Source organism: Nannobrachium achirus (assembly GCF_963921795.1).
Source record: "Nannobrachium achirus genome assembly, chromosome: 17".
Classification (NCBI taxonomy): Eukaryota; Metazoa; Chordata; class Actinopteri; order Myctophiformes; family Myctophidae; genus Nannobrachium; species Nannobrachium achirus.
In genome coordinates, this window is record NC_137824.1 from 25819725 (window position 1) to 25844416 (window position 24692).

General features: G+C 41.8%; 1 protein-coding gene across 7 annotated transcripts; it reads left to right on the top strand.

Annotated features, from left to right (window-relative positions):
* The first annotated feature begins 5381 nt into the window (after nt 1-5381).
* pmt (phosphoethanolamine methyltransferase) lies at nt 5382-24370 on the top strand. Of its 7 annotated transcripts, none has more exons than XM_080746418.1 (13): nt 5382-5477; nt 5693-5738; nt 8808-8982; nt 10541-10696; nt 11674-11810; nt 12514-12665; nt 14232-14420; nt 20584-20673; nt 20780-20869; nt 21640-21762; nt 21846-21977; nt 22774-22890; nt 23518-24370. In XM_080746418.1, exons 3-13 carry the CDS (start codon nt 8822-8824, stop codon nt 23626-23628), a joined length of 1458 nt encoding a protein of 485 aa, XP_080602544.1. In that variant the 5' UTR covers nt 5382-5477; nt 5693-5738; nt 8808-8821; the 3' UTR covers nt 23629-24370. The 7 variants fall into 7 exon arrangements, with proteins under 7 accessions (XP_080602544.1, XP_080602546.1, XP_080602547.1 ...); XM_080746419.1 differs by having other exon boundaries at nt 5429-5477; nt 8811-8982; XM_080746420.1 differs by lacking the exon at nt 5693-5738 and having other exon boundaries at nt 5394-5477.
* Nucleotides 24371-24692: the final 322 nt, after the last annotated feature.

Sequence of the window (24692 nt, forward strand, 5' to 3'; positions counted from 1 at the left end):
GTAATGAGGCTATGAAAAATCTTTTTCCCCCATCGACTTCCACTATAAAAGAATCTGCAATGGTGATTCTGTCCCACTGGGATTAAACAATTAAAACATATATTTTCGGGGGAAACCCCCTGTTTTGCAATGTAACTACTGTACCTTTGTCTTCCCTTTTTATTAATATCACCTAGATGTTTTTCCTTTGGTACTTTAAATTGAGGCAATGAAAATACCCTCTCCCCCCATTCACTGCCACTATAAAAACAATCTGCCCAGGGTCATTTGTACCACCATAGTAACAGGGCAGAATGGGGCGGGATTTGCAAATGGGAGAATTACCGTGAAATTTGCCACACATATTCCCACTATGTCAAGGAAAAAATGCTACCCTTTTCACTTTGGCCTGTTATAGCGCCACCAGCAGGTAGACTTTAGCAAAATACATTTTTGGAACACAATGCTTCAAATCATGCATGCAGCGTCCGATTGCCATGAAAGGTCTAAGGTGAAGAACATATGCCACCCTTTTTACATTGGCCCATTATACAGTAGCACCACCAGGACGCAAGGCCTGGTGGAGACCTGTGCTCGGAAGAGCACTGCTTCTAGTTATTATTATTTTTATTACATTTTATTATATTCAGTTGGCTAAAAATGCTCCCTTAAAAAAAAGGAGAAAACAAATCTATATAGCCGATCTACAAGCTCACAACACTTTGCGATGCGACACGTTCTGAGCTTGTAGATCTGATATTTTCTAACATTTTGTACTTTTACTTTTGATGCCAATACTTTTGTACTTTTACTCCACTGGCTGACTTCCAGTTTGGTTTCGGACACATAGCTTCAGGGGACCTTTTTATAAGTCCGGACATGATACAGGTGTGTACCAACTTTCATACAGTACTGAGTTCAAATCGACTTTAGATTAATTGTTAACATCCCTACCCGCAGTGTGGTGTGCCTGCAGCACCGCCTTGCACTTGTGGTGGCTCGTCGTCCCATCCTCAGCCAGTGTATTGAGGCGTACCTTGAGATTGCCGTGTCTGTGGGCGCCCGCGGGCGCCGCCGGAGCGTCCGCGGCACAGCGCCTCTAGTGGACAGAGAGGGGACAGAGAGGTGTCAGCGCCTCTAGTGGACAGGAGAGGGAAAGTAAAGTTAAATAAATATATATTACTTTCAGGTTGCCCGACATCCTAGACCAGGGGTTCCCAAACTGTTTTGGCTCTGGGCACCCCTATAAATATTCTTTTCATCCGAGGCACCCCTACATTATTATATTCCTAATTTTCACTCCCAGCACCTTATATTTATAGCATATTTTAGGGATTACGTTGCAAGGAAAACAAGATAACAGCCATTTTGGTTAGAACTGACTGAAAATAACTTCAAGTTTAAAATGATACTAAATATTACTAAATATGTCCAAAAAATAAATTCAAATATTATCAAATTATCTCGCGGCACCCCTGGACTGCCGTCGCGGCACCCCAGGGTGCCCCGTCACCCACTTTGAAAACCCTGGGCCTGTCCTAGACACACACACACACACACACACACACACACACACACACACACACACACACACACACACAGGGGCGGCCTTAGTAATCTGGAGGCCTGTTTCAAGAGCTATTGATGAGGCCCCCCCACGCCACCGCCAGCACACCCAGGCCACAGTAGCCATGCAACAATTGCACACAGAAGTTGACTTATAGTCAATTACTGCCTGCTATTTATATATTATTATTATATCACTACATAATGTTATAGCATTGACCTAAATGACGTTATATTAACAAGGTTATATGATTATTAAAAAGTGTTATACGTGTGTTGCAAGTTGAACAAGGCTTACACACACACACACACACACACACACACACACACACACACACACACACACACACACACACACACACACACACACACACACACACACACACACACAGCCTTGAAATGAATGGACACCACCGCTCAGTTCACACTTGATAAATAGGTTTCTGTTTAAACAAATGTATGTATTTTGATTTATATTAATATGAACTGTGAAACTATTTTGGACATTCAGTCTGCTAAAAGTAGGGCTACAGCAGCAGCTGTGGCCAGCTGTTCCATCGGGAGGTGTCATAGGCCTATCCTTTGATTCACAATGAATGTTGAGGTGTCATATATGTCTGTCTTGACGTTGATTGTATCTGATCACACCTACAGTATCTTTGCCTAAACTTCTTTGATCTATTGTTGTCCTTTGATCAATGTCTTGCCTCCGGTTCAAACCATCTGTCTGTCTGAGCAGACCATGATTTGTGTATTCCTAATGTATTTAACCTGACACTAAATTGACATGAGGAACTCAGTTGAGCCTGGCCGCCGTGAGGCGAGGTCAGTGCTTTTAGGACCCTGTGTCCTTTTCTACTTGATTCTATGCCGTTATCCTGGACTTTGTTTTTGATGCTTCTTTGAATAAAGCTGCAAGAAACATACTACCTCATCACCTCCTGGATTCCTATTCTTTTCTATTTTTAGTGAAAGTTCTATCTTTCTTTTATGTGTATTTCTTATTTATCAACACTGGTGTGATTTTTCATATTCCATCCTAATTGGCAAATTCCGAACATTGCTGGCTCAGAATAACCTACCTGACCTGGCGGAGATGGAAGACCATGATGTGCTCCAAGGAGCACTTTTTCTAGCTCAGGTAGGCCTATGTGATGCTATATAGCCTAGCCTACAGTAGCCTATAGGCCCTGCACTACACTGAATTAAAAAAAAGTAGCCTACTGCTGTAGAGTGCTTGTTCAGTAGTCTTAACAGTTCTCCCTCTCTTAAGTAAACAAGATATAAACGTGAAATTCTAAGTGATGGGGAAAAACATGGAGACTTAAGGCCCATTCCCACTGGGCTAGATTTATATCATGGAGAAAATAGTCTACGAACAGATTGCAAGATATCTCGATGAGAATAATCTGATTTACGAGTTCCAATCTGGATTCAGAAAATCTCATTCCACCGACACATGCCTTCTCTATTTGACCGACAAAATCAAACGCGAAGCGGATGACGGCAAATATAGCGGGAAAAACGGAGTCCATCCTCTTTGGATCGAATCATAACCTCAAAAAAGTCGAAAACTTCACAATCAAAGTGGGTGACAAGGTCATAACACGAAAAAACAAAATCTCTTACTTAGGATGCATCCTTGAAGCTAATCTTTCTAGTGAAAAGATGACTTCTAAAGTAATAAATAAAATCAACCAACGAACTCGTTTCCTACAGAGGATCGCCCCAATGGTCAATTTCAACACACTGAAGACCATAGCTGGTGCAATAATCCAGCCCCTCTTTGACTACGGAGTCCACGTATGGTATCGCGACGCACCACAAGCCCTGAAAACTAAACTCCAAACAGCCCAAAATAAACTAATTAGGGTCCTGCTTATTCTTCCCTATCAGACTCACCTCACCGCTACTCACCAGTTAAGAGTGGGGTGGCTCAGAGTAGATGACAGAGTACAGCAACTTGCAATGGGCCTGGTGTACAAGATACACTACACCACTATGATACCCAAGTACCTTTCAAAATACTTTATAAACATTAAGGATGTCCATAATTACAACACCAGAGGCAGCGCCACAGATCACTTTCAACCCAGAGTCAAAACCAACAAAGGGTCAAACTCTTTTTTCTGCTATACCACCAAAATGTGGAAAGCCTTACCGAAGGCCATAAAGGAGTGTGGATCACTAGCATCCTTTAAAATTGCCCTGAAAAACCACTTACAGGCAGCAGCCGTTCGCAACTGGTAAAAAATGAACCTAGCCCAACCCTACCCTCCCCTGCCCCTTCTTTGTATACTGTTTGTTTTAGACTTACTGTCTTTTTTTTGTTTTTCTTTACATACACACTAAAAACTCATGGGTCATTTCTTGACCCAAATTATGGGTCATTTGTGTTAGGTCAAATTTCTGGGTCATTTCTCAGAGCCACAACCCTTCCTTGAGTTATTGGGATATTATTTTGACCCAATTCCAGGGTTGTTCGAGTTAGGTAATATTTATCTGGGGGTGACCCGTTTTTGGGGTTAGTGGTAACCCATATACTTGGGTCAGTGGTCTAGCTTTGGGCCAATCAGGGGACAGGCACCATAAACCTGTTTGCAAAGCATGCTGGGAAAAGCATTTGTCTAGGTTTCCAGAGACATTTTCTAAGCTGTTGGGAGCTAAAAATGCGAAATATGTCATATCCATGTGTCTGTCTCGGCAAGCTGACTGTCATATGTCTGAATTTGATTTGTCAGTATTTGAGCCTAAACCCTAACCGTAAGTGCTTGGCTGCTAGCTTAGGGTTGAGCTACCTCCCCCAGCTGGTCTGAAAGAGAAGAACTCATGGTAATTCTGAGATTACTTTGTTTTTAACTTCTCTAAACTATTCTGATTAGTATTATCAACATTGTTGCATATATTTAATTATGCACTTTTATGTTGATATAACTAAACTTTGAACAAATCATCTGTGAAGAAACCCTGAAACATTTCTGATTTTATGTTAATGTCAAATAATATAGGCATTGTCATTCTCCAGACCATGCATTTATGTAGGTTGTATTCATTTAGCCCACTCAACCCAAAACTTGGGTTGTATTGACTACAATCTTGGGTCATTTTAAACAAATAATTTGGTTATTTATTTGACCCAAATTATGGGTCAATATTCATAACCAAATTTCTTGCGTTAAAATAACCAAACTGGGCATCGGTCCCTATTTGACCCGTGAGTTGGATCAAAAATAACCCAAGTTGAGTTGTTTTTGACCCAGCAGTTTTTAGAGTGTATCTACTGCATAGTACTGTGTTCTATTTGTCTGTCATTCAATGTTTTAGTAGACCTTGTACCAGTGAACTGTACCGTCATGAAACTGTACCTTTTCCTATGCAAACTTCTAATAAAGTCTTCAATCAATCAATCAATCAATCAATCAATCAGATAAACAGATATCTGTCTCCTCCATTCAAGTGGATGGTGATTTATCTGTATCTTACCATCCACTTAAATGGAGACAGATTTTATTTTTGTATCTGTTTATCTGGCCCAGTGAATATGTGGGCCTTAATAATTATAAATGTGAAGCTGATCCTTATTGGATGAAATTGGTGACCCACCCCATGAAAATGTATTCAGAAGAGCAGGAGAGATGGGACCCTAGAGCTGAACAAAGAACAAACCATACTTTTTTGTGTAAACCAAATGTATGATCCTTAGTACAACACACTAGGCAGGCATATTACATAACATGTATTTGTATATTTTGAAAATTGACACGTTATACCTGCTCCTACTGTGCAGACAGCCTCCCATGTCATCCAGTACATTAGGCTGCCTGAGGCAATGTTGCGCAACCTGCGCATGCCGACGAGCGTTTCATACGCGTCAGCAGAACAGAGACCCAAAGCGGAGAAGGGGGGGTGAAAACAGACGAAAGGACCTCTCGGTAAGTGATAATAACAGCTTCACAGTTGTCATAGTTTTACTATTATGTTGATTGTACGTTCTGTCGCAAAAAAATAAAAATAAAATAGCGATGCCTGCTATGTCTGGTTCAATACGAATGATATTCTCTCTCTCTCTCTCTCTCTCTCTCTCTCTCTCTCTCTCTCTCTCTCTCTCTCTCTCTCTCTATGCGATTTTATATTTGATAACGTACAGATCAGATCTTGGAAGGCAATCGCGCAGTTCAAAGGCCTGTGATAAGGTGAGGGAAATCCCATGCTAACGTTGCCTTGCTTGGACCCTTTCGCCCACAATGATTAGCCTATTATTCACATGTGTTCGTGCTCCCTCCCCTCCCCTCGATTTCCACGCGTCCCAGTGGTCAATCCTCCACCTGACGACCTCCTCCACGCGCCTCACTTCATCACTCCTTATTTAAACACGGACCACAAGTTGCAGTCAGTGTATCCAAAGAGTGTCTGTTCAAAAGCTAAAGTGAACATAGGCAATGCTGAAGCATTTCTGAACATTTGATTTACTCAAATCAACCAAAGAGAGAGAGAAATGGAGAAAGGTATGAGCAAGCTAATATGGACTGTTACTTCAGGTCTATTAGCGATTTAGCGTTAGATCAGTCATTTACAGTAACAGTAGTAATGTGTAAATGTGTGCCTGATGGATGGTGTCAATGCTTGACACAGAGGTTTGGACATTGTTGAGTCCGGTGGACCTGCCATGTGCTGTTCTATCCAAATGGTTCATTCTGGTGGAAGTAATCCTTTTACTGCTGCTGCATGCTATGCTGTGTAATGTGTCAATGATGTCAAGTTGTCAGCTGTCAAACATAACCCGGGTTGGTTGCTGCTTAGCATCCCTTATTCCCTTGCTGCTTTCACGAGCTGTTAATGTTGACAGCTTAAAGGTTACTGAATGGTTGCATCCCTATGACTGATTGCATCATCTTTTGGTAACAAATCAGTGGATTGCTGGTTTGGTGGCTTGAGTTGTTGATTGACACCTTATTGCTTTTAGAAGTCAAATCCATCTGATTGGTCAATGGTTTTGTTTGATTGTCAAGTTTGTTTTTTGTTTTTGTTTTCTTTCTGCATGGTAGGGCTATCAATATGATATCTATATTTATATTGTGATATGAGGCAATATATAGTATGGGATTTTGGTTTGAAATATTCTCTTATTTCAGCAAGTTGACATATGACATAATCAAAATCATATATTTCAGTATTCGTGCCTGTATGCAGCTGAATCAGAATGCAAAAAGTAAAAACAAAATTAGGAAAGACGTGATCTACAAATTCACAGTGCATTGTGATGCCTTGCACGTTGCGAGTTTGTAGATGGTGCATGTGAGAAATCAGGGGCGGACCACAATTCAAATTCAAAAACTGCTTTATGGAGATAACATCGCTCACAATTTCAATTAATTCACTTGTTGCAGGTTCTTACTTAACCTTGCACAGCAGGCCTTGAGACGAAACATATGGTTGTCGGAGGTTAGCAGCAGGTTCCCGTCTAGCTTTAAATTGACTTTAAGTCAATACTAATGTATTGGGCAATGTCCCGTTATCTATATTTGTGGCCAAGGTTGATCCTTTAGGACAGGGGTATTCAACTAAATTGTTCAGGGGGCCACATTTAGTGTGGGGCCTTTAGGGGAGCAAATGCTAATTTTGTGCAAATTTGTCTTAAAGCGCCAAATTTTGCACAGATGTAGCCCAGGGCATGCTCTAATGATTTAGCCAGGGCGCCCGAGTTTGCGACCTTCGGGGTCGCCACAGCGGACAAATCAAGTTGGACTCCCATCGACTTTCTATGCAGGAGGAAAATACCCAGAAAAACATTTTTTTCTGGGTATTTAAGTAGGATGTGAGAGGTCCAAATAGGGGTTTGTCATGATGCTGAATCCAAAGTGATGAATCATCACTTTTCATCACTAAACCATCGTTTTCCACGAAATTAGCATTTGCTCCCCTTAAGGCCCCACGCTAATTGTCAGAAACAATCACATTTTCATCTAACTACACTGCAAAGCAGAATACTTTTCAAGTAGAATACTTTTCATGTTAATGTGCTTAATTTCTGTGCAACAAGTTGACAACTGTAAACATGCTTTCTTGTTTAGAATCTTGCCTAACTACATCACACTAGTGATGGCCATTGGCCAACCACTTGGCTTTGATGTCGACCTTATTGACGAGGATCCAGGGACGTGCTGGCCATTGGGAAAAGCGGGCCAACTCCCGAACGGCCAGTTCATTCCCGGCCGCCGGTCCAGGCAAAGTAAATTGTCACTGTCGGGCAGAAACCTTGTATCTCCAAGTTTCAAATGTGTACATTTTTTCGCAAAGCCAAGCCCTGCTACATCATACAAGCCGTCGCACAAAAGTAGTGAAAACAGTGTGCTTGTAGATCGGCTGTTTTCACTAGTTTAAATCATTTTCAAAATGATAAATACAAAACAAACAGTTTTGGACATACAAGGTTTCCACCCGACAACGACGAAATATAACTCATGTAATTGGCCCACTGGCTTGTCACTTGTCATGATCTGGCAAATCTTTGAGTAGCAGCAGCAGCGCTATAGAGAGAGATCTCTCTCTATAGCGTGCAATGAGGGCCTCTCCAACTATTTTTCCCGGGCTGAATCAGGGGCCCAGCACGTCCCTGCGAGGATCAACAGGGTCACAGACACACACACACACACACACACACACACACACACACACACACACACACACACACACACACACACACACACACACACACACACAGACACACACTCCACTCTGCTGCAGTGCTCTGACTGGAGTCAATTCACTTGAATATGATGGAATATGATTAAGGATTACTGTGATTATGGTAAACTCACGTTTCGCACAAACCTTCTCCCTAACTTTCATTAGCCCCCACAAAAAACGATTTTTGTTTGATAAACACAAATTCAATCAAATACATTCAGTATTGCATCATATTCTTGCAGTGGTTCTCAGAGTGAGGTCCAGGACCCTCTGGCTTACGTGAGGATATTCTAAATGAATCCTTACAGGTCTGTAACTCTGAGAGTGTAGAAATGGAACCAAATGGACCATACGTTTGAGAACCACTGGTATTGTGATTTTATAGCAGACGTGAAGTCCTCATACCAGCTCTGACAGTGTGATCAAACTGGGTCCGGAGAAACGGTTCCAAATGTGATGGAACCGATTCCGGTTCCTCAATGTTGGATCCGGTTCAAGTATTGGGACAAATGACTTGAGGAGCACAACTGAAGCACCCTATACTTACATGTTTTATTTGAACTCATTCCCCACAGCAGTCCGTAACACCATGACTGAATTCTGGAAGGAGCACTCCAAGCAGGCCACTGTGGAGGAGATGATGTTGGATTCTCACGCCAGAGAGCTGACCGAGCTGGAGCTCCCAGAAATCCTCTCTTTGCTGCCCAGCCTATCCGGACAGAGGGTCCTGGAGTTGGGGGCTGGTATTGGGTTAGTGTGTGTGTGTGTGTGTGTGTGTGTGTGTGTGTGTGTGTGTGTGTGTGTGTGTGTGTGTGTGTGTGTGTGTGTGTGTGTGTGCCTCTGTGTGTTTTTATTAGGCCTGGGACGATTCACTTACCTCCCGATTCGATTCGATTTCGATTCATCGGGTGGCGATTCGATTTATATCATGATTATAGATTTTTCTGCGATTCGCGATTCGAATCGCGTTTATTGCGATTCTTTCCCACAATTTACATTGCTTTTTTATATAATTTGAATGTAAAATGTTTAGGTGGTGGTCATACGTAGGACCACAGCACTTTCTGTGTGTGTGTGTGTGTGTGTGTGTGTGTGTGTGTGTGTGTGTGTGTGTGTGTGTGTCTGTCGCACTGTAAACTACTTCTGAGCAACGTGTATCAAGAGGTCAGGTCACCGATTGACCTCTCAGAGAAGTTCAATAGAAGCTTAACAAGCGTCAATTAAGAGCCGCATTCCATCGGCTGTATTTCTCCTAAAAATATATATATTAAAAAAATAAAATAAAATAAAATAAAATAAAAACGATTCACGATTCACTTACCTCTCGATTCGATTAATTGAATCGTGGCATCAACATCACGATAAATTGGTGAATCGATTTTTTGGCACACCCCTAGTTTTTATGGAGAGTATGTATGAGTTGATTCAATTGTGGTTATGTAATGATAATTTGCACTCATGTCGGTGGTGACATGTGAAGACAGGTTCATGTAGGTTTGTGTATAACTACAGTATGATATATCCTGGAGTTAGGAGCTTCTATTGGGTAGAGAGTGTGTGTGTGTGTGTGTGTGTGTGTGTGTGTGTGTGTGTGTGTGTGTGTGTGTGTGTGTGTGTGTGTGTGTGTGGAGGGTATTGTAGTTGTACAATGCCCTCGATGAACCTCCCAAACAATGTGACAATGTGAAGCCAGGTTTGCATAATGTTTAAGTTTGTCGTGCTGGTTTGCATAATGTGTACGTATGTGTAACCTCGCCTCACCAGGCTTTCTGGGGGAAAGCCTGGTGTTCGTTTACAACGGGCCGTTGATCCGGTCTAGGCGGAAACCACAAGCAGAATAAGCGGCGTCGCTTTGTTTTGTTTCCCACCGTTTGTTTCCCCAATCCCTATTTAAAATGCTCGAGTAGCCTAGTGTAGTCTTGCCAGTCGCTACGAGTTGGACTAAAAGATGCATATACTGTACCAAACAAATTTTCTGAAAGCAAAACTACGCCGCATTAGGTATTAGGTAGGCTCTAAAAGTATGTCCTTGGGTGCAGGGAAATATTTTGGGTTAAACCTGAATCCGGTTTGATAGTTCCGGCCAAAGTGTAGTCCGTCTAGAACTACAACATGGCGTAAAGTGGTTTCTGCTCCCGACTGGATCAAACCCCGAAAAGTTTAGGGACCCTAGGCTAACGTTTGTGTGTGTGTGTGTGTGTGTGTGTGTGTGTGTGTGTGTGTGTGTGTGTGTGTGTGTGTGTGTGTGTGTGTCATATCAGTGCATTACACAAACACACATTAAACGTTGCCCCATGTGTCTCTGCAGTCGCTACACTAGCCACCTCCTGACCAGAGCTGATCATGTGACCGCAGTGGACTTTATGGAAAGCTTTGTGGAAAAGAACAAAGCGTCGAATGGTCACCATAGTAACACAGTCATTATGCAAGCTGACGTCACAAAGCTGGACTTCCCCAAAAACAGGTTTGACTGTTTTTTTTTTCTTTTTTTATCTTATTTTGTTTTTTAACACATACTTTTATCGTGTGGCACAGCTACCAGCTATCATGTAGAACAGCTGTTCTCAAACCTTTTCAAGTCAAGGACCCCCAAATTGATGTGTATTTGGTTGCGTACCCCCATTTGAAAACAGTTTGTCCCAGGGATCACCGTAAGAGATTTATCAACATTTGCCGACGCACAAGCTTGTAGATCTGCTAATTTAGAACAGCCAATAAATAGAATAGTGCTCAAGTATTTAAACTCTCCCACATTGTGCTGGGGTCCCCTGTTATCTCGCAAACAACTACAACAATCAACACCAAATCACTTGTGCTCACTGCCACTAGGCCAAGGAAGTCAATACCTGAATATACCGGTATGTATATTTTTATGTTCATATTTTTACACATTTTGTGAATTCATAATCTCATCCGTTCCTCCCATATTTAGGCAAGACCGTCGTCATCAATATGATGTCAGAGATCCATAGGGAAGCCATGCCATTATTACCCCCGTCTTATTTATACTGGATATTTCAAAAATATTTCAATCCATGTGTTCAAATCTTGCACTATTCACTCACACCCGTGTCCGTGTCCAAAATATCAATTTATATCATGTCTACAACAAGCAGTTAATCAATACAGCTCAAAGTCAGTACTTGCAATCTATACAGTTTATTGAGGAAGAGGACCTTATTCCTTTCACTGTATATTAAGAACATAAAGTATCTGCATCATAAGTATATTCTTTAAGATTGAAAAATGTGTGTTCTAATTGTTTGTTTTTCTTTAACAGACATGTGTTTTTAGTTTTGTTTAGTTTTTTGTCCCTTCACTTTCTGTAAACAAGTCTGTTAGCGTTACACCCAAGCTTGCAATACCATTTGAACAAAAGTCACCATCAAGCTACATTCAAAGCCAACCTCACGTTTCACATAGCGTTAATGTTTTCCACAGATTTGACGTGATCTTCTCCAACTGGCTGCTGATGTATTTATCTGACGAAGAGTTGAAGTCCTTGACAGAGAAGATGCTTGGGTGGCTGGTGCCTGGCGGGTTTCTCTTCTTCAGGGAGTCCTGCAACCACCAGTCTGGTACTGCAACAATAACCCACTTATAACCGAATAATCAAGAAGCACATTGTTTTTTGTTTTTCTTCTTATATATCAATAAATTGTCAACATTTTTATAATAGATTTAAAAATGATGTGCTATTTTTTACTGCCAGTACATATTATTTTTAAATAGTAGTTCATTAATCGTAATCGAGTTTGAAATAATTATGATAATGATTTGAAGTCACACCGCCTTTCCCTAACATGTCATGTCCGGAAGCCTTTCATGGACACAATGTTGGACTATGACAGCAAAAGGGTTCTTCCCCTCTGTTCTGTTGCTTTTACAGTATCATTTGAGCACTCTGCCGTTATGCAGGAGTGGAGGGTTTCTTTGATTTGAAACATACATAATTAGATGAAGAACCACTGCAAATTCAATTGACTTTTCAGGATGCTTAATTAATAGTTCCCTTTTATTCAGGGTAGGAAAACTGTTGCAGATAATGTTAGTCATGATAATGGTGATGATTGTACCACAGAAGTACTGTGCCATTGTACGGCATTCAGTCAGTGTGGGTCAATATGTTGTCATTTATGAGGTGATTACTTTTAGATGAAGCTGTGTGTACCCACTACTGTCTGTGACCAGAACTGTTAACCAATATATTTGTGCTATTTAATTGCGATAAATAACATACATTTTAGACATATGTACACATAACCATTTCTCTCTACCCAGGCGATTGTAAAAGGGACTTCAACCCAACCCATTACCGCAGCCAGGCAGAATACAGTCACCTTATGACATCAGCCTGCTGGGAGGACTCAGAAGCGTCAGAGAAGTTCGGTTTCGACATTGTGCTGACAAAGATGGTCCAGACATACGTTACGGTATGACTGATGTTGTGTTATTTTTTTCAAAAAGTATTTCAAATCAACCACTGTGAATGCAGGAGCACCCTAGTCACTTTAGTGCAGTGCTGAGGTCGCACAGATGTTGCAGGTGTGCGTGCTAGTGTGTAATCGCATAATGCACATTCAGCTGGCAACATGGAAGAGATTTAGAAAAGGCAGAGAGGTTAGCTTTCACGTCGTGTTCATGGAAGTATTCACATTATTTTGGATTTGTTGGTGAAAGGAGTAAGAACATCATGCAAATTATGCCTGGGTGACATGTGTCTCTTGATTTATGTTTACCAAATGTAATGGTAAAGCAGCTCAGAGTTAAAGATTATGGGCCGTAGACTAGACTATGCAATAATGATAGAGTCAACCGACGTACAGTAGGTGCATTGAGCTGCCTACTCTCCCTCTGGACAATATAGCAAATGGTGCATTTATATAGCGCTTTTATCCATGACCTTTTACAAAGATTGTGCATTACATTCACCCATTCACACACACATTCATACACCGGTGGTGGAGGAAACCATGCAAGGCACCAACCTACTCACCGGGAGCAATTAGGGGTTCAGAGTCTTGCTCAAGGACTCTTCGACATTAACTCAGGGGGAGCCCAGATTCGAACTGGGAACCCTTCGTGCTCTAATAACGGTTTCTCTACCCCTGAGCTATGCCGCACCTTGCACAAGAAATCATAAAGGGGTTTAAATTATCGGTAACGCAAAAGTCATAGCGTAAGACACTGACCCCCAACCTCACTTTGGGCTCTGTATTAATAGTGCTCACTGCTCTTAATGGTCAGGATGGGTGTAAATGCAAAAGATGAAGTCCAGATATGTGCAAATTGGCAGTACCCCAGGAACAACACTTGAAGATTCGTCAGATTTCAGGGTGGAAAATTAGCTTATAGTCAACAACATTCAGAACTTGAAGACTTATGAAATTAAGTTACAAAACTTCAAAGTAGGCCTAGCCAGCTACTTTGTTGACTAATAATTTGTTTTACATTGCTAAAATCAAGCAAATGTTTCATTAGGGGCGTTTCTAACTTCAATTGCTGTTAGTCTGTAACTGGCTTCTGTGCTTGTTGCTGTGGTGGCTGTTCGCTCATGTGTAAGAAGCGCCATCTAGTGGACATTTGTCATAAGCACCAGTGCCACAGACACCAGCTTCAGTGTCTTTGCCAAGTGTCTGTTACTGTACTTTAGTACAGTGACTGCGGAGGCATTTAGGGAACGCCTCTCCTCCCTAAGCTAAGGCAACGCCCACTCACCCAGGCTTATATAGGAACACCTTTTTAATAATAATAACATCCATATCAAAACCGAGTGCCCATGCCGAGCAGCTGATGGCCTCACATGTCAACGAGCACGCCACCCGATGGCAATCTGTGCTTTACGGAATAAGTTATCACCCGTTTTGAAAATTCAGGTCTGTCAGACCGTGACAGTACACAGCTCTGCTCTCCATTTCTTACCCTCCCTCTCGCACCATCCTCTCCCATCTCACCCTTTCCAATTCTGTCTCTCTTATGCCCCCGTCCTCTTCCTCCAGATGAAGAACAATCAGAATCAGATCTGCTGGCTGCTACAGAAGGTTCCCCGCTCCTCGCCCACACAAGGCGGCTTCACCACATTCCAACAGTTCCTGGACAACCAGCAGTACACGCGCCGTGGGATCCTACGCTATGAGAAGATGTTCGGATCCGGATACGTTAGCACAGGAGGGCCCAGCACCACTAAGGTTGGCATGGAGGAATAAAATGATAAAACGATCATGAAAATGATCTTCCCGGTCTTACCTTTTCCCATAAAGTAGACTTGTTGGTATGATAATACTTGGTAGTGCAATAGTCATGTCATATCATACCAGTAAGACTCCCTAATCGGGAGATAAGCGACCGTAGGTGGCTTATCTCCACAAATAGGGCAAAAATTTGTTTTTCCAAAATCCTCCTGATCCATGTTGATGACATGAGTGTAGACATGCTGTGTAGTGATATTCGTGATTTTAGGGCAAAAACTGTAGGAGCAGTGTCCAAAAATGTGTTTTAAAAATCGGCCTGAAGGTGGCGCTAGAATAGGGCCATGTGAGAAATGAGGGGTGGGGTCTCCGCGTTGCCTTGGCGGACGAATAGGTACCGGCTCCGGCTCTCCCGGACGCTCCTAGCCCGAGTTACGGCATTTTATGTGCGCTGCAGTGGCAGGGGGTCCTCCACTGGGGGCGCCACCACTTTTGCATCCGTTCTGGAGCACCAGGAGTCGGTGGTCCCCGGGAATTCCCCGTGAGCAGCCCCGTTGGGGTGGTCATTTGGTCATTTTTGCACATTTGGTCATTTTTTACATCTGGGGGTCCCCCAGGGACCTGGGGGTCCCTGGGGCTCCGGGGGTCCTTGGAGGTTGTAGTTTGGCAGGCAAGGAGTGTGTGTGTAAAATCTGGCATGGATCGGGTCAACGGGTGCGGAGATATAAGCAGGGAAAAAGTGTGACGTGTGAGCACATTTGGTCATTTTTTACATCTGGGGGTCCCCCAGGGACCTGGGGGTCCCTGGGGCTCCGGGGGTCCTTGGAGGTTGTAGTTTGGCAGTCAAGGAGTGTGTGTGCAAAATTTGGCATGGATGGGGGCAACGGTTGTGGAGATATGAGCAGGGCAAAAGTGTGACTGACTCACTGACTCACTGACCCACGGACAGCCGGTGGAGGTTTCTACAGTAAGTAGCTCCCTACGGTCGCAATCATATCATATCATATCATATCATATCATATCATCGTTATCATTACTTGTCATTTCAAGCATTTCCTGTGTGTCTTAGCAAAGTGCACCTCTCTCCTTTATGCATATACAGTATATATTTAAAGGGATATTTTGCTTTCAAAAGAATGTTTTGGTCATTTTATCGTCTACTCAGGCTTTTGTGAAAACCTCTCATCTTTTAAGCAGCTTGATTCAGTATTTAAATATTTGATATTCATTTTATCAGACACGCCCCATTCCTATACAAATAATATAATATTCTTTTATTATATTAGATTTATTTATTTTACAAAACAATTATTAAAAATAGATGAAAGAAATGATTGAAACACGGCCCCCTAACGTATCCGTAGGGAAGTATGAGCAGGGGTGAGATGCCGTGGGCTCGGTTGGGCTTGGCAAGCCCACACTTCTTTTTTTCAAGCTGCACGTACGCACGCCCCACATGATGCACGCACACACGACCCGTGCGTGCACGCACGTCGTCTAGTTGTGTGACGCCGTGGTCAGCACGAACATTTCAGTCCCCCTACCTGGCTAGCTGCTTTGCCTTTGCATAATCGGGTAGGCAGTTCTCACCTACGTCCTCATTTACACTTGTACACGGCCAGCAGCACGTTCGCCTTGCATTCTTTGCAGACGTCTCCTTTTGTGAACATCTCATCTGTTTACTTCACAATTAGTGGAAGAAAAACAAAGCAGTGTGTTGTTTTGTCAGAGCTGCATGCATAGCGGAGGGAGAGTTCCGAAAGTGTCTATGATTGTAAAGTAAAGTCTATGTAATATGTAAAGTTATTTTATATTTTATATAAAAGAAAACATTAATTGAAACACATTAATTGAAACTAATTAACAATGTAACTAAATAATAAGAAATATAGAATTGAAACTAATTAACAATGTAACTAAATAATAAGAAATATAGTTAGGCTACATTAAAAATGTTGTGATGTTGAATACAGTATTTCAACTAGCACCAAGCGGCAGGCATGCGTGCACACATGCGCGTGCACGCGCGCGCGTACGTGGCGTGCACGTGACGTCATGCATTTAGAGGGGTACCACTTCTAAAATCCATATCACACCACTGAGTATGAGTCACCAGAACCAAGGACGTGTGTTTTTGATGAATCTATCATGGTTAAAATGGATTTTAAAGTTACAATGGGTTTGCATTTGTAAAAATATAAAATATTTAATACTGAATCAAGCAACTTAAAAAACTTTCCGAGGTGCTCACAAAATCTGAGTGGACTTTGTTTCAATGAAATATCCCTTTAACACTTCGCCAGCCGAAATAGAATGGCTTGTTGGTAGATTAGCCGTGAAATTATTATTAATTAATTATTATTATTAATTATTATATTATGATCTGAACTGCATTCATTTTACAAGACCATCAGCGCTATATCACGTGGTCTTCATCCCCCATAAACATCACGCGATCCCCGTTGTATTCTCACCACAGTCACCAGCCAAATTCCTCCCTCTGCATTGGCTTAGAGTGGCGGTTTCGGCCGATGCATCTCCTCCCCGTGCGTTTCGCGTGCGCGATCCGTTCACGTAAATGTCGGCTCAAATAATCCAAGTGTGACTCTACAGTAGATATGAACAGTTTCGCTAGCTTAGCCCCCAGCACTCCAGCTGTGCTAGCACTAATGTCTAAACAGAAAACGGACGGGAGCAGGGAAGCTATTACAGGGAAAGGACCTGACGTCACTTCTGCTTCATGTCAGAGGAGCCATGCGCTATCGATGGACGAGCGGTGACTAGGGAAGGTTAGACGATCGCCGATTTTCTGATAAAAATCTTTTATTTCGTTTTTAATGACATAGTACGGTAAAAGACGGCGCGGCTGAGACATCCTTGCTCAGATGTCCGGTATATTACGGTTTTAATATTAAGTGGCTCCCCGTGGCTTGGAAAGGGTTAAGGGATTTATAAAATGTTATAAATAAATAATCAAATCAGATCTACCAGCTCACAAAGCATTGCGATGAGCTTGTGGATCAGCTGTTTTTGCCAGACCTAGATAAATATACTCTACAATAGCACCACACCTGTAATATCATAGCCCATATTGTGTTAGCCTACAGCACACTATCTGGTATCTCAATGATTAGCATCTGCAATGCACCTGGAAAATCACAGCCCACATCAGAGCATACGAGCGGAGTGGAGCGCGAGCGGCGCGGGGAGCGGAGCGGGCCGTTTTTGACGTGAGCGTGAGCGAGCGACTTTTCAAATGGGTCTGAGCGTCTTCGGAGCGAGGATTTTCCTCCGCTCCTTGGAGCGCCGACCTCCTCCGCTCCTAGCCGATTCCTGTTGGGGCCGCGCGCCACATGTTGCCAACAAACAGTTGGGGCAGCGCAGCCATCATGTCAGCAGCACCGCGTAGAGGAGACAGAGAATTCCCTTTATCAAGATTTCACAAAATGTATCTATATCATCCACACAAGTAGGCTAGGCTATGTTATAATAAGTAGCCTACCTTGTGTCAGTTAAGCCAGTCAAAGGATACGATTTGAAATGCAAGTGAGACTGGTTTGGCTGAATGAAAAACACACGCCACGAGTTGCCTCCCTCTCTCGGTTGTGGTGATTAGCCTAATCAATAACCAACAGGATTTAATATTGCCCGTCTTAAAATACAATGCCTTAGATTGCCTAGACAGAGATCTCCATCAAGCCGAGGCTCACATTACCGCAGGCGTTTGTGTTGGGAACACACTGGCGAAGGAGAAAGTGTTTCGGAAATGGTAGCAAACTTTTTTTCCCTTTTTTTTTGCTGCTTTTTGACGACCCTGAGCGGAGCGCGGAGTGCGAGCGATACGCAAATCAAGGTGAGCGGCGGAGTGGAGCGGCGGGGGGGGGGGGGGGGCGACATGAGCGAAGAGTGAACGGTACCATAGACCCCTGGAGCGCGGAGCGGCTTTCCGTCCCGCTCCACTCCGCTTGTGTGCTCTGGCCCACATTGGGGCGCACAATGTGTTTCCCCACATTCAACGATGACATTCAACATTCAAACATGAAAGATGTTCAAATAATCTCTAAAAAGTACCAAATCCTGACATTTTATTGTCTCCGCCAGGCCGAAGGCTGGGAAGACTATGTTTAGCACCCTGTCTGTCCGTCCGTGTGTGTGTACGTCCGTCCTTCCTAGGGCTGTCAGGATTAGGACATTTTACATGACGATTAATTGTCACCTAAATAATTGCGATTAACGATTTAATTGTGTTTTGGTCGTTGACAATTACATTTCAGTTTGGCACGGCACATATGCCAAATAACCTAATTATACAAAGACATTTTGGACATATTTGACAACTTTACACTTTAAAACGAACATTGATAGTGGAAATAGCCGATCTACAAGCTCACAACGCGTCTTTGTATAATTAGGTTATTTGGCATATGTGCCGTGCCAAACTGAAATGTAATTGTCAACGACCAAAATTTCCACTGTTGCGAATGCCCTGCTATTTCCACTATTTTTTAAGAATATATAAACATTTTTCAACATGCAAACGATTATGACGATTATGAAAAATAATTGCGATTATGTCAAATGATTGCGATTAGAAGATTATGTAATAATTGTGACAGCCCTAGTCCGTTCCGTCTGTTACCAGCAAATCTTTCACATGGGCCTGTTATAGTGCGACCTTGAGGCAGATTTTAGCAAGACCCATTTTTGGACAGTACTCCAACAGATTTTATCCAGAAATCACGCAAATCGTTATACAGTAATTCTACAGTCATGTAATCGACATCGATCTGTCAGATTCTCCACATTTCATCCTGATTTGGCTAAGATTGGCTTCCAAAGTTTGCAGGATCGGTCAGTTTTAAACAAAATGTCTCAAATCATGAATGCAGCATGTGATTTTGCTGAAATTGTGCACACACACATTACCACTATGCCCAGGAAGAAATGCCACTTCAACATTTTCAAGTCAGCCTCATGGTGGCGCTATAACGGGCCGATTCGTGTTTTTACCTAAACTCCACCGATCAGTGTAAAACTTTGTATGCGCACTTACCAGAAGCCAAGGAAAAACCTTTGCCCTGCGATTTTCACATTTGCCATTTATGGCGCCACCAGGAGGCCGACTTATGTTAAACATATTTTTGCATATAACGCCTTCAGATTTTATCCATCTATAGTGATGTGATCAAGACGGATCTGTCCGATATTTCATATTCCATCCTGATTGTCTAACATTCGCTTCCAAAGGTAGCAGGATTGGTCCGTTTTGAACAAAATGCCTCAAATCATGAACGCAGCATGCGATTTCCACTAGGTCAAGAAATAAATGCCACCCTTTTCACATTGGCCTGTTATAGCGCCACCAGCAGGTCAACTTTAGCAAAACTCATTTTTGGAACAAAATGCCTGAAATCAAGCATGTAGGGTCCGATCGTTGTAAAGCCTGAAGAAGACATGGCACCCATTTTACATTGGCCTATTATAGCGCCAGCAGGAGGAGCACAATAACATACCTGACCTGGCGGAGACCTTTGCTCGGAAGAGCACTGCTTCTAGTTTTGCATATTTTTACTGATCCCAAAGTAGTACAAAGAGCTTCTCATGGCATTGTTTTCTGGTGCTGGTAAAAACCATTTGTCCACCCAGGTGCATGCACTTTCCCAATCAAACAGGCCTACATATGCCATGCCAGAGGTGTGCCCTTAGTGCCCACAAATAATGATATAATAAACCAATAACCCATCAAAACTAATACCAAATAATAATAACAACAACAATCATAATAATGATAATAATAATCAAACCAAAAAAGAAAAAAAAAACAGTGAAATGGCTACAGTTAGTCAAACGCTGTAGATTATTTATATAAGAAAAAGAAGGTGCGCATCAGCAATGGTTTTCTCAGTGGAGTGCTAGACCTAAAGTCAAATTTACATAAAAAATAGGAATTAAATTCCAAAAAGGTAGCACATCCCTAATGTTTAAATCAGGAGGACAAAGTACTCACATTTCCACTTATTTATTGGCACACACCAAAAAGGAACGCTTACGCGTTTCGGCTAAGAGCCTTCGTCAGAGCAGTAGATTATTGTTGATTTCCAATTAATGTTCTTGATAATGACAGACTTGTTTAACGATAGCTATTTGTTGTTTTTGATCGTAGGAGTTTGTGGACCTCCTGAACTTGAAACCTGGCGAGAAGGTCCTGGACGTTGGCTGTGGTATTGGAGGTGGAGACTTCTACATGGCAAAGGTACAGCAACAACAATCAGATAACTGGATTAGTAAAGGGTTGCTTTGATGACAGTTGCAGTGATTATGGAGATGATGCAACTCTGAAGGATGTTATAATTTTCCAGACATTTGGAGTTGAGGTGCTAGGTTTGGACCTATCGGAAAACATGGTGGACATTGCCATAGAGAGGGCAGCTGCTGAAAAGATGCCACTGGTGAGTCTGATTAGTGCCTTGCTCTGGCAGTTGCATTAATACTGATTGGTCACGTGGAACTTCATGGGAGTTACCCGTGTTTGACCTCCCAGCAAAGATGGAAGTGGGACATCATTTATTTTCCTTCTCATATCTCATGTAAATCTTGGTTTTGAGTTACAATGCAAGGTAAATCTTGTGAAATTTATGTTTTCTAATTGTGTCCTTCAAGAATCTGCATTTAGTACTCTCGCTGTCTCAAAAACATAATAATAACTTATTGTAAAAGGATGAAATAAGTTAATTTAAAGAGAATTCCGGACTCGCCGTTTTATTATGTTAATCTGATGTTATGACTTCCCAGAACGATTGGTACAGGGTTTATTACATTTTTTTAATCTCAGTCCACCGCAGCTCCGACTGCGAGCGGTGGGGCATTACGCTCAATTGCTCATTTGCATCGCGAGAGACAGATATGTGGAGATGTCTCCACATATTTTAGTCCGTAATGGGCAAACGACTTATATAAGATACCGCCGGTATATAATATTGACCACATCTCATGAACACAGTCTCATCTGATGAGGTTACATACAGTATGGATGAAATCTAGCTGTGTCCATTACTCCATTTCCAATTCCGATGTAGGACAGTGGAGGAGCTGCTGTGCCCCAGATTTATTTAATTATTTTCGCCTCTACGGCTGATTAATGGATGGAATAACATCAGAACATCATGGTAAGGAAAGCACTAGTGCGGAATTCTCCTTTAACAACCCTCTCCTGGCACAGGTACATTTTGAGGTTGCAGATGCCACTAAGAGGTCATTCCCTGAGGAGACCTTTGATGTCATTTACAGCAGAGACACCATCCTACACATAGACGATAAACTGGCCCTCTTCAAGCGCTTCTATGTGAGTAACAGTGTGTGTCTTTGTTAGTAGATTATATTCAAAAACATTATTAATAGGATTTTAATAGTGCGTTTTGTGTCAAGTCATGGCTGAAACCAGGAGGACGGCTGCTGATTAGCGACTACTGTTGTGGGGAGAAGCCCTGGACAACTCCCTACCAGAATTATGTCCAGCAGAGAGGCTACATCCTTTATACACCACCGCAATATGGCAAGGTACTGTAAAGGTTTTGTCAAATGTGTTAACACTCTTCAAAATGGACAGATCTACAAGCTTACAAATCGGTGGGAGTCGCGGGACGCATCCACTTGACAACTTGTAGATCAGCACAAGCGAGTAATTCACATGATGGATCTGCTGAACATTAATAAAGTAAATTATGACAGTGGCGGGTTTGGAAAAATGTGTCTACTCGATTATTATGGGGAGTTCGTGCCTGGTTTATTCTCCATTTGATGTTATCGATGAACCAAGCTTGTTATTAAGCTTCAGCGATTATGATCCCATACGAATCATATGGATGGACATAACGGTATCCCGTGGAATTATGAAGCAGCAACGGGTGCCTCTTCTTTCTCCCCAGGGCAGACACTAACCAAAAAGCCACTGAGCTGGCTTCTTTCTGAGATTTATGAGATGCCCCATAATGTATTTATTTATTAATCAAAAATGCATGTTTCAATTTCAAAACACTTTTATAATATTCTTATATGATTAGAAAGCTACAGCTGCCATTGCTATGTTACAACTATGGCGTTAAACAAGATGGATGCATTCAGAGTGCTGTTATCAGGAGATATCACAACTCATTAGAATGCCTCTCACAACCAATGCAAGGTTGGAACGAAATTGTATAATTTGTGTATTTCACAACTGTTCATAATAAGAAAATACTTTATATCTGTGTTCATTCTTCTAATATGTCTCATGTGTTTATTTTTCTCCTTCTCACTGTCTGCCTGTGCTTGCCTTCTCCTCTTGTCCCTTTGTTCTCTACTGTATGTACTGTAGTTCATTGAGCAGGCTGGTTTCAGCAATGTGCGTGCAGATGACCGAACTGCCCAGTTCATCCAGGTGATCAAGACAGAGCTACAGAGAGCCGAGGCAATGAAGGCTGAGTTCATCAAGGTACAGTCGGCAATGTGCACATACTGTATGCATGCAGTATGCACCCTTGCACATACGTACACAGACACGCGTGCATTGAGAGACATATTGTTTCGTAAATAGTGTGTAATTAAAGTGACTAAAGGGGCGTGTATTTTCTCTATTAAAGCACAAATTGATGTGCGATTCATGAAAGGGGGTGTAGTGCCCTGATATTTGCGGATCACAGGTGTATATGATTTTTCTTTTAAAGAGGCGCGTTCTCTTGGAGATCCTTCGCATTCTTCCAAACCATTTAAAACCATAAAAGGCACCCGGAAACATCAAATGTCATACGAAAAATGGACAGATCTACCAGCTTACAAATAATTAAAAATCTGTTGAATTTGCATTTGTCTATTAGTCATCCAGGCAATAGATTGCTTGACATCTATTTTTAATATTATTAACAGATGTTGGGCACATAAATATTTTATTTGAGGTTTGGCACTATTTTAATTGATTTTTGCAGGGCATTCTAAAGACATACTTAAAACTTTGCACATGTTTAGTTTACTTATTTGTGTAGTTACAACACAAGTAAGGAGATAAAGTGCTAAAATACAATGAAGAAATAATTAAGAAATATCAACCACCTGTCTTGTCTAGGAATTTTCGGAAGAGGACTACCTCGCCATAGTGAATGGATGGAGTGAGAAATTGCAACGTTGTAACTCTGGAGACCAAAGATGGGGACTCTTCTATGCTAAACGAGACTGAATGAGGAGAAAGGAGAAAAAGAGTTGACAAGAGATGGAATACCACTGTGGAACCAAACATATTTTAGCCTGATTTATACTTCATACAACATTGTCGCTCTCAAAAAATACCTGATTTCCATGGGAAGAAATGTTCAACAAGTGAGACTGACGTTTGACGAAGTATATAAATTGGGCTTTAGTGCCTTGTCCTGTGATGGACTGACTGTTAGTCGACTAATTAATCAAATTATGGCTTAAGTCTAATTTAAGAATACACTTGAATATACAATGTTATTTTTTACACCTGTTGGGTGTAATAACTAGTGCTTCATTTGAAGAGAGGATGTTTCATCGGGCCAGTCTTTCTCAAGGTTTATTTTCCTTGTATCATTGGTATGTACAGTGATTCCAAAATTATTTTCGAACATCATGTCAGAACGATAGTGCTTTTTTTGTGTTTTAAGTTCAACCAAACCGAATTGTATTAAGTTACTTCATAACTTGCTATATTAAAAATGAAGATCAAGAATTTACAAAACCACTTTAACCAGGGATCGACATCCGCTATGTCCCTAATCTCTTTGCCAAAAATTGATGATCTGAAACCTCACACGTTGTAAGCTTGTAGATGCTACCGAATGTTCACCCCAGAATAGCTAAGCTCGGGTTGATGTGGTTAAAAGTTACATATTTCCATTCCCAGCATGGTGTGGTTTGATGTGATTTAACAATAAAATTTAAATTACATGGTTTACATTTTTGGTTTCCAGTGTAATGAATTCAGTACAGTATCAAATACAAGCAAATATACCACAGGTGGGATAGGCTGGGAGTCAGGTCCAGCCCTCGGGGTGTGCATTATTATAACCTGTTTGCATGTTACCTTGGGCCATCATAAGTTGATAACAAGCCCCTCCATATTAGGCCATTTGGTCTTAGTGGGCACATGTTTCTGGCCCATTATGAAATTTGACAGGGAGTATCCTGAAACAACTAGATTCTGCCACTCTATTTCTAAATATCACCCACAACATCTCCCAGAAGAAAATAATCCCCCAAAAGACAGAATGATTATCTTCCACC